Source organism: Rhopalosiphum padi, chromosome 2 (genome assembly GCF_020882245.1).
Source record: "Rhopalosiphum padi isolate XX-2018 chromosome 2, ASM2088224v1, whole genome shotgun sequence".
Taxonomy (NCBI): domain Eukaryota; kingdom Metazoa; phylum Arthropoda; class Insecta; order Hemiptera; family Aphididae; genus Rhopalosiphum; species Rhopalosiphum padi.
In genome coordinates, this window is record NC_083598.1 from 78,893,520 (window position 1) to 78,907,776 (window position 14,257).

Here is a 14,257-nt window from a genome sequence, read left to right on the forward strand (position 1 = left end):
CATATTTATTTATAATTTATTATTATTATTATTATTATTATACTGTTTCTGAAATTAAATTCAGTATGAAATCAAAACGATCGTAGAATTTTATTGATTTATGTTGTTCTTAACCATTTTACAAACATGAAGTAGAAATAAAAAAAGTTGAAAATTAAATATATTATAATGTTTAATAATTATTTTTATTTAAAAATGCCTGTTCATTTTAATAAAATTAAAAAAATTACATTGTAAATAATAGAAAAATTGATTGCAAACATAAAAATATCATGGTCATACTACGACAATACAGAGTAAATAATTGTCCGGCATATAGCAAAGTTTAAAAATGTTTTATGAACGACTGATTTGATATTTTAGATCAAAATACTATTAATAATTAATACATGTATAAATGGGTACCTTATATTTTTGTAAATAATATTAATTATTTAAATTATTTTACATAAACATTTATAATTTACTTATACTTAGTAAATACATTATTATAATATATAAGATATAACCTAAATAAAACAAACAATTCTCCGTATTAACCACGCGATTTTATAATTATTTCCTTTTTTATGAGAAATGTTCAACTTCACGTTAATAAATAGATAATAATGTTCTGTAACATAGTATGGTTATTTGCATTTTAAAATATTTTAACAAAATATGTGACGTAGAAGTATTGAGTTTATCTTATACACAAAACCGTTTTCATAGTAGCATACCTTATAATACCATTTTTAATTAAATAAAACAAATATTATTTAAAAAATACTCTATAGATGGTATAATTTTAAAATTAACTTTAACATTGTTTAGTTGACATTTAATTAATACCATTTTTGATACGTGTCGCTTGTCACTTGTATGGGAACCTTTTATAAAACCACTTTTTAGATTCTGAGTGGAACAAGAAATAGATTATTTTTACAAGGATCTTTTTAAATTATTTTTTCTTGTGTCAGTCATCAACTTTTCGAGTAAAAAATGTTCTTTAATTTTTATAATTTAAGGTCTAAGTTTCTAGTATCGTCTCTGATACTAAATTTATCTAATTGGTATTTTAGTATGTTGCTTGATAATTCAGAAAGAACAGCGTATAATATATAATCATTCCACAGCAATAGGCATAACACGTTATGAGAACTACATTACTCGTCACTTCTACATGGCATTGTTTATTTGTATATATTGATTTATCATTTAAATCCAATTTAGCATATTAACTACAATGATAAATTTTATGAAGATTTACTTAAAATCTACTGGCTACTGTATATATATATATATATATATATATATATCAGATTGTGTCACCCAATTGTTTTTTTTATAACAGCTTTACAATGATAGCATCTGTAGTAACTATAAAAGATAAATGGTAAATGGTTAATATTCTAAATATTGATTAAGTCCTAACTGGACATTTTATGTTAATATTTTTCAAAAATATTACTTCAAGTTATAAAAATATAAACGTTACTTGATCAATTTATTAAACCAAAATATAAGTGTATATGTTATACCTATAATATATACACTTATATTAATGTATGTACCTACTGTCCTGTGCTCTTAGTATAAAAATTATACTTATAAAATTAGATAATACATTATAATAGAATGGCTATAATTATTGTTGACTCACTTACAGGACCTAAAATATTAAAGTTTTATATTATTATTTTTTATTGTTTCAATGGTTTTTATGAATATGATATTATTTTGGATTTTCTATTGAGTTACATTTCGTAATTTCATGCGTACTATCAATTAACAATTAGTCAATAAGTATTTCATCAAAACCTTTTGGTTGGCCCCTTTGATGTCTGGTATAGTGTATAGCGTTTATTATTATGGACTGTGATTTCGATCGCACAAAGTTTTAACTATGGTGTAAAAACGAGGAGTGCAGGGGATGAGATAACCCGTCGAACCGACCTCCGTCATGGCGTAACTACCTACCACAATTCCAAGTATGGATACAAAAGAACGACTAGGGAGAATGATCGATGTGCATACATATACAATATACCCACTGATGTCAACCACTTTTATATACTGACTGATTGCTCTCTCAGTGTCGACCCGGTCACCTAACCAGCGCCGTGCAAGACATGTCGTTTTGTAGGTGTTGCCACGCAGCAACGAATGGACTTGACCACAATAACAGCGGTTACGTTCTGATCGATCGATATCGACACCACAACGCCACATGGTATCTAGTACCCTTTTTCTTAGATACACATAATATAATATTGTGTTGTAAATTTTATGGTTTTCCATAGGTTATTTTTAATTTTATTGAAACTTTTCTGGTTTTAAATTTTACTTTCGATACATCAAACATTTTATTATAATTTACGTTTAAGCTGCACCCATGACGTGGGTACTTCTTTTGATTGTTATTTGATGATGTGTTATTTTTGAACTAAAAATAGCGTTATTCAACAGTAAAGTATAAATATTACACTAACTAAAAAATTAATTCTACACATTTAAAATACATATATATATATTTATTAAAAAAAGTGAACGTTCAATTAAGTCATTATTATCTTACTTTGTAAAACTTAAAATTTGTGGTATAGTAGGAAGATTACATTTATTTTGGATAAATAAATCCCTAAATAAGAACACATGGTTATGATTATAATTAGAAGTAATGATTGTGTCAAGTATATACATAATTAATTATTTTTAAAAACACAAATAATACACTTAATTAGTATTTAGTGTTGCACTATACTCACGTAGAATAAATTAATACTAGGTATTGAAGTTGTAAAGTTATAACAATTTTAATTTGAGGACAGTTTTTATTGTTATTATACTGGAACGTGAATACACAAATCAGAAAAAGCCTAACATGAATGAAAACAAGCAACATTAATAATAATACATCACATAAAATTTAAAACCGTTTCTGGTAATGAGCTTATTCTAAGACAAGAAATCATTTAACAGACGTGTTATGACTTCCTTCAGTATTCGAATAAATGGCGTAAATTGTCAGTCTCCATTATTGTCATTAGTTTCACCACCACTATAGTAATTTAATGGAATAACCGGAAGGAAAAGAGGACAAACCGGACGTGTTTTCATTAAAAACTATAAATTACAAGCACGCGGATGTTTATTTTCGAATTCAACGTGGGTACCTTGGGTGCATTATTTTATGTTTGTATTGTGGTATGTCACTTAATAGTGGAAAAATAAACACTGACATCTATGCTTCGTATAAAAAATATATAACTCAAATATTATGTGGTTATTTTAGACCAATCTTGAAATACCTTTATATATATGTATAGAGTAATAATACGCTTAGATAAGTTTATCAGTAATTTTTATTACGATCGTCGATCATTGTTTTTGTTGAATATATTCAACTAAGGAAGCATTTCAAGTATTTTGTTTTATGCATTTTTGGCATATTTAGACAATATTATGGTCAAAAAATAACTGTGTTCTGAGTGTAATAATTATTTATACATTTTTTTTTTTAATATTGCTTAGTTATAATATATTTACCTTATACCTATTTACCTAACCTTTTTATATTAATAGTATTTATCAAATATAACTATAGTTGAAAACAAAAACCCAGAGCCCTGTCAATTTTTGTGAAATCTCATAGTTTGTAAATAAAAAGCTGTTTGATATTGTTAAACAAAAAAAATTGCAATAAATGTTATTAATAGTTTTAATGGTAGTAAAAATCGAAATGATAAATTAATATTCGATTTATGTGTTTATTATTTTGTAAACTTAATCATAAAAGCATTGGGTTCACTAGTCAAATATCCACAAATATTATTTTGTTAACAAATTTATTGAATAGTTCTATTCGAAACATTTTAATCAGAAGCTCAGTCATCCATTTTATACAAAAAAAAAAAATAATAATAATAATAAATAAAACTTGAAGTACAAAAATTGATGAATTTAATATTGTTTAATTTAATAAATGTTGATGTTTAATTCAAGATTAAAGAAAAATTACTGACTTTCATACATAAACTATAACTAGGTTACAATTTCTAATCGATGAGCCTTTGTACCTAATTAATTTTAAAATATATATATATTAAAAAAAAGTAGTCTTTGATTTAATTTAACAGTGCACACTAAAATTATTGTCAATTTCTCTTTCAATTTAGTGTCATTAATACAAACATATAAATGATTAATCTTATTATCAAACGGTACAAAATAATATTGGGATTTTTATTAATTTAAAAATCACACACAAGTTTAATGATATAAATTATCACAATTAATTTGCTTAAAATAGTATTAAAGCATTATTTTCAATTAATACGCGTATACTGTCGAATCAATTAAATGTTGGTAAGATATAAGTACAATACGCGAGATTGCTTAATAGAGTGACAACGGAGAAATGTATTAAATTCAATCGACTAATATAGACAAATAATAAAACAAAAAAATACAAATTACTAATAAATTAAGATAATTATATAATATCATGAGATTTTGAGCGAAAACAAAAGCTCCAGGTTTTAACATGAAATTTTAAATGGATGGTATTAGGGACTAAGACCTTAATATATTTTTGCTGGTTAGGTTTTCTTTTTACTAGTGATTAATGATTGATATTGATATTATGTCAATATCAGATATAAAACATAAGGATTCGCAGAGATATTTGAAAACAGGCCGGTTATTTAGTATAAGTCTGTATAAATTATAAAACAAAATAAATATATTAGTAATGTCATTAACTTAATTCAGATAAATGTTAAAATACATTTTAAAAACAAAAGTATAAACATATCGCGCAAACGAAAAAAGAAAAATTAATTTTTAAACAAAATTCAATTATCACAAAATGTAATTTAATGGATGCTATACGCATACATAAACCTTGTTTTTTACACCTGAAATTTTATTTTTTACAGAATAAAGTAAAAAAATAACTAGCGTTATTTACGATGCCATGTAGTAGAATTCAAATAATAAATACCTATAGTTGGAAATGGGTGGTAAATGTGAATGGTAGACGGTAAATATCGTATATAGTTATTATTTTGGTGCGTGAATGATAAATTATATTTTTTGATTTGATGATTACTATGTGTTAGAAATGGATATACGTATTACAGATTGGACAATTTTCTAGCACGACCAGAAGTCTGGTAATTTTCTGTACCTACTGTTTAATTATATTGCTGTATTAGTTATCAGAGCAATATTCTTGTTTTCTACTACTGTTTATACTGTTTGTATTTGTTCTATATAATTTATTTATTTATTGTGTATATAAACAACGTGTATGTGTGAATATTCACATTTAAATAATTATATTGTTTATATGAAGGCACACATAAAATGTGTACATGCATGTCTTGACGAAAAAGATGTTTGTGATCCTTTTTTTTAAGTTATTTTGTTTATTTATTTAAGATCCAATTTATATTGCTATTAATATTATACAAATTATTATTATACTATAACCGATAACTTAAATCAAATTATTGAATATTAATTGTACATTTGACACCAAAATTACCAGTACATCCAATTTGCTATCAGAAACTACCCCCAAAGTTAAAAATCAAAGTATATTTACTGTCCCAAAAGGTGATGACATAGAAAAAACGCACATTATTGTAAAATCAATACATTCATCGCTCCGATCAGAATCTAAAAGAGCCACTAGAAGTGTGCTGCCAGTTTTCTTACACGTATGTCAAAAAAATAGTAAATACTATGAAACTTGGTTTATGAGTACTTTTTCTTAAGCACACATATGTAATATGTACTATATGAGTATATTTTATAAGAACTAGACAAATAAACTTATTCGAGAGTACATCACATAAGGTTGTTATATATGTCTTATACACGTGGAACACATTAAAAACAAATCCATGACAATGTGACATAAAATATGAGTAAACGATTTTAGAGATAATTTTGACTTTAGAGTGTACCCGTAGTAGATATTTTAGTTTTAAATTGTTTATAGAGAAACTAATGATAAAATGGTTAAATATAATATAATAAATAACATTTATAAGTTAAAACAAAATAATATGTTGATTTATTATTTTGGTTTAATAAAACGTGTAAATGTTCATTTTTATGATAAATTAATGATTAGGGAAGTGTAGAACATGGAAAATGTAATATTCTTTATATAACAATGCAGGTGTTTAATAAACTAAAAACTATAAATGTGTGTTTAATTTTATTAAGTTTAATCCCATTACAAAATATAACAGAAAGTACTTGAGACTAATAAAGTTATGAAAGCTAATCATTCTACTCTATTATGAATATCAGTGGTATTCCGAAGGTTATAAATTTCAGTTTAAATTCAACAAAATGGCAGTTGCACAACATTGTTGATAAACATTTATCTAAGTATAATTAAATTATTATCCCACAAATTTTCCTGTTTTGAGACAAAGTGAACCAATTTATATTTATTTAAAATGTTCGTGAATTATATATAATGTTGACATAACTTTATGTACCTATTTTACTTAAATGTATAATTTATGTGTTGAAAAAGCTTCATTTATTTCATAATAATTCAATCTCATAATAACTTAGAGTAAATTATAGTAATAAAAGCTGATACATATATCCTAACTAAGCTAAACTCGTATCTGCATACGAACCTCCTACTTATACATATAATTTGTTTTTCATTGAAACTCCTACACAACTAAAATTATAACTTAATTTGTAAATAAACAATATAATATAGGTATATTTAAATTATAAACTATACAATATCTTAAAACAACATATCAAGTATAGTCAAGTTAGAAATATTTATATCTATATTTACACATACCTATTGAAACTTAATAATTTGATCAACACATACATATCTTATCGAGGCCATTAATTTATTATTGTACTGATTAATTTTATATTCTGTTCTGGTCAACAAACCTGGTATTGATTTTATAATGATGTTTTTTTTTTTATCATTATGATCATTTGATTTTTCTTTTTTGGGGGTGATTTTTAGTAGAAAAATAGATTTAGTTATTAAATTAGGGTTTGTGGAAGAAAAAAGTAAAAAAATGCATAGTACTTTACAAAATAATCAAGAAAAAAATATGGAAACACACATTTTTACACAAACAAGTATTCAAAATAAAACTATTTAATTTTTTTAGTTTAACTTAAAAATGAATAGTAGTAGATAATTTTCATACAATATTTAAACACATATTCTATAGATAATAATTATTTGATTAAAAAACTTGATAGTTTAATAAATGGTTTCTCGTAAATTTTTATTTTAGATATTTAAAAATATTAAAGATACATTAAAACAATTTTTTATAAGCATTTGAAGTTCAAATTTCAACAAAATTCTTCAAAATCAAGAACATTTTCAAATTATTTGTTAGTTAAATATTTATAGCTAAGTTTTGAACATTAAATTCACAATTCATAAATGTAGACCATAATGAAACTAAAAAATTCTAAATAATATATAAAAACTGATTTATTTTATGGCTATTCTAAGTTCCAAATCAGACTAAACTAGATAAATATATATATATATAATATATATAATATTTATATTATATTTTAATTGGAAAATTTAAAATCTGTATTTATTAAAACAATAAGTAAAAAGTATAAACGTAATAAACATATACATAATAAAATAAAACAACACACGGAGGAAGTCATCCAGCGATGGATCTCTCCGATAATTAATTAGTTAAATTTATTTTAATAGGTCACGGCACCAGCGCCTCTTGAGGTGGCGCGGTGGGTTGTCAAGAGAGGCGTGATGATAGATGGGAGACTAAAGGGTTAGGATGGTTTTGCTTTTTGGGAGTAAAACCTTGGAAAAAAACTAGATATTTAAACGAAGAATAATAATTTTAGCTATTTGTAATTTAAAAATATAATTTAGGGTACTTGAAACTTTTAACGAAATATTTTAAACACACAAAATTTTCAAATGCAATCTCTTCATTAAAAGAGCATTCAACCTACTAATATAAGTTTACAGACTGTATTCGGTTAGAATTGTTTTTCGTATGCAATTATTTATCATTAAATACAAATTTAAAACATATAATGAAGGAACTAAATCCTCGATGACGAGGTACACGATCGTATATGAAAGTGATTCCTAATTATTACCCCGTTTATTTACATCATATTTATTTATATCATTTGTTTTAGTGGAATGAATTTCGTATAAATATTTTATTAGAACCTTTTAATTTTTTGTTGCAGTTTGTTTTAATTTATCTTAATAATTTTCGACATATTAACAAGAGCTGTACCTTGAGTAACTTTAATCATTAATGTAAAAATAATAAATTAAGATCCCATAGTTGTTAATTGTTTTTTGTTACTTATATAACTAATAAATAAATTTAATGTAGTGAAATTAAATCTCAATTCGTTTAAGTCTTGCAATAATAATTGTCTACTGATTAAATTAATAACTTTTCCAAGTCTAAAAAAAAATTATATATTACATTATTAGTATAATAAACTGTTAACTTGTAATAAATTATTATAAAACTAAAAATATAATAACATTTATATAGTAGAAGCCAATATTACACATTTAAATAGTTATGAAAACGCACATTAAACTATTACAGTCTACTGTAATTAATAGTTTTCACATTTTAGTAGTAGGTACTGTCAACTATTATTGTTTTTATCAAAAAGACAATTATTTCTCAATTTTAACTTATTTATAATTTTAAGAAGATATTTTCATGTGGTAAAATGTATTCAATTATGTTTAAAGGTTGTGAAAATGATGATCGTTGTAGTTACGATTTTCGCCATCTGTTGGTTGCCATATCACATTTACTTCATTGTGACATCTCATATGCCGGAATTAACTAACGCACCGTACATACAAGACGTATATTTGGCCTTTTACTGGCTAGCAATGTCCAATTCTATGCACAATCCTATCGTGTACTGTTGGATGAACTCCAGGTAAGGACTACAAATATTATTTCCTTCGAAAATATTTTGGCGAACAAGATGGGTTTTTACTTTTAATAACTACATTATGTTTATAATATTATATGATATAACATATAAGTACGTATTTAATTTTTCAATATTATAATACCAATGTAAGACAAATCAATACGCAAAAATCCACTGCCAATAGTATTGAATAATATATATTAAGCCATATGGATCGTTCATGATAGGTGATTTATGATATTTAAGTAAAGTATGATATTGTATAGGTATTTTAATCAACTTCATTAAAGGCAAATGTGGTCTCCACAGTTCTTTCAAAATATAGGAACACATAATTTATTTATTCGCCGTAGTGGGAAATCCAAGAAAGGTTATTCACAACAATAAATAGTTATATTCTATGTTCATTTTGTTTTTGCGATTGTGGTACAATGTGAATAATTATATTTTACATAACAAAATTATTTTAATTTTATGGAAATAATGTAAAATGGTATGTATAATATATACATTATACATATATTTATTCATTTATATGAAATACTGTGTATAATATAACCAGTTAATACAACTCTACTAATCCTTTGAATTTAAACTTCAGTATGCATAAAGCCACGACGTCTAAATAATAAATAGATAACAAACAATTATATATCTTTATCAAGTATTTAATAATAATTCAGTGTCATCTATAATCAATGTAATAATAATGTTAAGCCCTCTATATATATTTATTTTCATGTACTCGCGAGTTGGTTTCTGTCGGAAAACGGGTGTTTGCTGGTAGTTATCTCTAATTGCTCACTTTATCGCAGAATATTGGTGTATTAATATCAGACATTTTGAAGCAATTACATCGAAATGTATAGTATAAAATAAATAGATTTTAAAAAGATTCACTGGGAACCCGGTTCACTATATCAGTTTACTATATTGGTCACTCTTAAAAATCTAATTTGGAATTCAAATATATTTCAGAAGAGATTTTTAAAATAACGCATTAAAATTACCTAATAATACCCAATATTTTCGATTAGAGTTATCTTGTGAAATAATATTTAATTGCTAATTTATCAATAAATTGTAGATCACTATTGTCTCTGTCTTACTAACGTATATCATAGCAAATTTGCATTCAGTAGAACACATTTTATGATGTTAGCTATAATATTATAATAAATTTACCTATTATCAAATTTAAAGGTAAAAATATAATCTAGAAAATCATAATACGTCTTTATTGATATTGTTATTTTAAAGTGAGTTATAAATATTGTAAAGTTATAGTATTTTATATAGCTATAACTCACTTTATAATCTATATTTTCTAAATAATATTTTTACTTTTAAATTTGATAATAGATAAGTTTACTCTAATATTAAAGCTAACATCATAAAATATGTTCCAATGAACGCAAATTTGCTATGATATACCATATACGATAGTAAGACAGAGAATGTTGAACACATGCGGATATAATGTCCTCTTAAATGTATGATTAATTTATACTTAAATGATTGCCTAGCTTCATGACAAAAAAAAATGTATTTTATAATTTAAATATTAGCTATAGATAAATATTTTAATTTTATAAAAATTATATTTTATTTATTTATATTTATAATTTTAACTGAATAAAACCATTATAATATTTTTAAATTCTAAAGGAATCTTAATTTAAGAATAATAACATAAATGAAATATGTACTTAACATTATATTAAGTATAGTCAAATGTTTCTTTGATTACTAAATCATAAAATCAAAAATGTGTTCGAGATGTGTGACGAAATGTCGAAGCCATTATTTTTATGTCGTTTGACAAACTTGCTAACATCAAACTTACACACATCAAATACGGTTCGTTTGCTGTCGTAAACGCAGTCACATACTAACTTAAAAGCATGTGTGTTAAGCTTCACCGTTAAATATTAAATACGTGTTTTGACGATAATAACTTTGGCATAAAGTTTTCCACGTAATTGAAATGTTATTTCGCTTTTATTTTTATTTTTTGTATATATACCTATAATACAAGAATACTAAGAAAATTGTTTATTTATTCGACAATATTTTTATTTATAAACAAATTTGTTGCGAAATTAAATTTCAGTGATATATTTTGACCGTTTATCACTATTTCAGATATGAAAGAATATATATATATTTTTTAATCAACAAATATACTTTTTAATGAATTGTGATAAAATAAAAAACAATAATTGTGTTATTTTTTTAATTGATGAATATGATAATGAATAAAAACCTTGAAGAGTCTTGAAAGTGCACGTTTGAGCACAATAACTAATGTGATAAAATTATCCGAAAAGATAATATAAATATTACCCAAAAAATCAACAGGCTTTAATTCAAATTTGTATTAGCTTATTTATCTAGTTTTTAAAATAATAAACAAAAAAAATATTCAAATACATTCCCCAAATAATAATATTGAAATTTATTTTTTTTATCTTTATTAGTTATATATTTTTTTTCTGTTTTAAATTTCATAAGTAGGTATTTACAATAAATCTCGATATTTAAAATAAGTCTATACCAGTTTTCGCGCACACATATCTATTATATTATTAACAGAGTTTTATGTTTACTACAGAATAATTGTATTATTATAATACGATTGTTGATACCAGTATTCCACTATTATTCCAAAGAACTACTAACTACGACGTAGGTTACGTCACGTGCAAAAATGCATATGTGATGTTTGTTTGTAGTTTGTACACATATAATAACGTAAAACTACTGAAATTAAACAACCTAATTTTCATTTTCTGTTTTTTTTTTTAAACATACTATTTATCATAATATGCTATATACATTATCATACATCATCTAGGTATAATTACAACAAATTATACTTAATTTACGAGAATGTGAATTAATAATAACATGTTAACATAGGTTTATAACGCTTAGACACATTAACACTACTACGTATACGGTTTTATTAAATTACTATTCATAGATATATGTTAAAAATTTTACAACAAATGCCATTATATATAGATATAAATTTAGAAGAAGGTTTGTACATATACGTATATAATATATACTATGTATCTACGTTGTGCATTTGAGTATAATCTTTTATTTGTCTTTTAAAATGTTCTCAAAACTTGCCCGTGGCTAAACCAGCTGAGCTTTTTTATTGTTACACTAGTTTACAATTTCCAACCTTTCTAAATCATCATGTGTACACTGTCCTTCAACACTTGCAATGGCATCTTTATATTTACACCATTTATTTTTATTTTTTATCAGTCAAAGGATTGTTCTATAACAGTATCATATAACACTTTCTAAAACATTAAAACATATAAAATAAAACAGAATTACATTGGATGTTAGTATGAGTTTATAGCTTTTAAAAAGGTTAAAAAAAGGGTTATTTTAAATACTTTTTCTTTGTTTGCTTAACAGTAAATTCAGGACCAACAGTGCCATCAAAATCTCTCTCCGCCTATCTTCCTGATACGTTGTCAGGAAGGTTGCGTTCCGGTCTATCATTGATAAATCCTTGCTCACTGCATCACTTGGGTTGCCCTAGTGGTCTTCTTATATTTATTTAATACTACAACAATATATTTAAAAATAATTAAATTATTTATTTATTTAATATTACGGTTTAATTATTTAAATACTATTTTAGTAATATGATATTAGTGGTAAATTATAATTTTACTATAATACCTATTAATTAAAAATATATATGATTATTAAAATGTTTACGGAAAATTATAAGGTAACCAGTTGGTAGGTTTTTCTTTTATACAAAACTCTAGCAGCATCTACAGTTTTTTTCCAAAAATGTACTGTCCGAGCAATTTTCGAATCAGTTTATTGAGTAACTATCGATTGATATAATAGTTGAGATGTGGCCCAAGGGATGTGTATCGACTTTGGAAAGACTAACGCCGATTCAGTGAATTATGAAATTCGTTTAATGTGCCAAGTCTTTCCAATGGTGTAGTGGTCTGTACCTTTTCCTCTTAGTACGTCACTCAAATTCTTGAAATTTGCCACTAGACCGAGAAATATGAAGTATTTCTATAAAATGCGTATAACAAAGTATATACCTAACTATTTCGAACGATTTCCCACTCATAAACGTCGAGGGTCGTGTTCATAACAGGTCATAGAACATCTCAGATGCTGTGATTAGTATCGTTAAAAAACAAAAATTGTATTTAAACAATATTATTGTATACACATTATTTAGTTATGTACAACATGCGTATACTCTACAGTTACAACTCGTATAAAATGTTCTATGTCTATTGTAGTGATGTCTTCCACACTATTGAGCTGTCACGAGTTTTTGACCTAAATTTATAGTAAACCACTAGAGCTGGTTCAGTAGTCATCATCGTTTCATTACTGAACAAGTCACCGATTACGTTATCCTTAGACTCAGGTAACTTAACATGCTGTTCTTGACTTTTAGTGATGTTTTCGTTTAAATCTGTTTATTTATATTATCTTTCAAGTTGTTGAACAATTTCCCGTGTTAGACTTAGTTCAGCCTGACATCCAAGATCTATGTCAAATTTTTATTAAGATTTACAAGGAGACTAAAGATTAATTTAACAGTAATAAGTTAATCCATGAAAATTATTACTTATTGTGTTGTTTTATTATCTTGACGAGAATATTATGATGTATAACAAATTACTCATATACTCTTAGTATGAATATTATACATTGAATAACAAAATATATTAAGCAAACACTTTAAAAACCTCAAGTAATTTTGTTTAAATGTTTTATATATCTTGGTAATTATACATAGGACATTATTAATAAACGAATATAAATCTATTAATTGTAAAATTAAAATTTTTAATTAATTTATATTGCGTACGTTCATTTCACAAAGTTTGTGTTAAATATTTTTGTTCTTAGTAACATATTTTGTAAAACAGCTTATATTTTTTCATACATGCGTGTATTTATTATTTCCAATGTGTCAACTAATAAAAAACATCCCCATAAACGATTTCCCGAGGGATCAATATATTTGGAAACTAATTAATTAATAACATTTTTGAACAAAAAAAACGCAAAAATATATAACACAATAAGTTTAACAAATGAATATTGTTCTTCAATAGCCTAAATACCAATAAATGTTTAATTTTTACATACCTATTGTAAACTAAAGGCTGAATAATAGGTATTATACAAAAAATAGAACGACATCCAAAATACGTATTGAACAAATAAAAACTAAACTGTTAATTTAAAATTATAGTATTATATTTTTCTTTTTAAA

The 14,257-nt window shown here is 24.7% G+C and overlaps 1 protein-coding gene across 5 annotated transcripts in view; it reads left to right on the plus strand.

Annotated features, from left to right (window-relative positions):
- The window catches only part of LOC132921344 (tachykinin-like peptides receptor 99D), a 218,958-nt gene that overhangs the window by 157,668 nt on the left and 47,033 nt on the right, over window positions 1-14,257 (plus strand). For all 5 annotated transcript variants that reach the window (XM_060984323.1, XM_060984322.1, XM_060984324.1 and 2 more), the window contains one exon: window positions 8,771-8,967. In XM_060984323.1, the coding sequence (XP_060840306.1) occupies window positions 8,771-8,967 (197 nt within the window). The remainder of the gene's footprint in view (window positions 1-8,770; window positions 8,968-14,257) is intronic.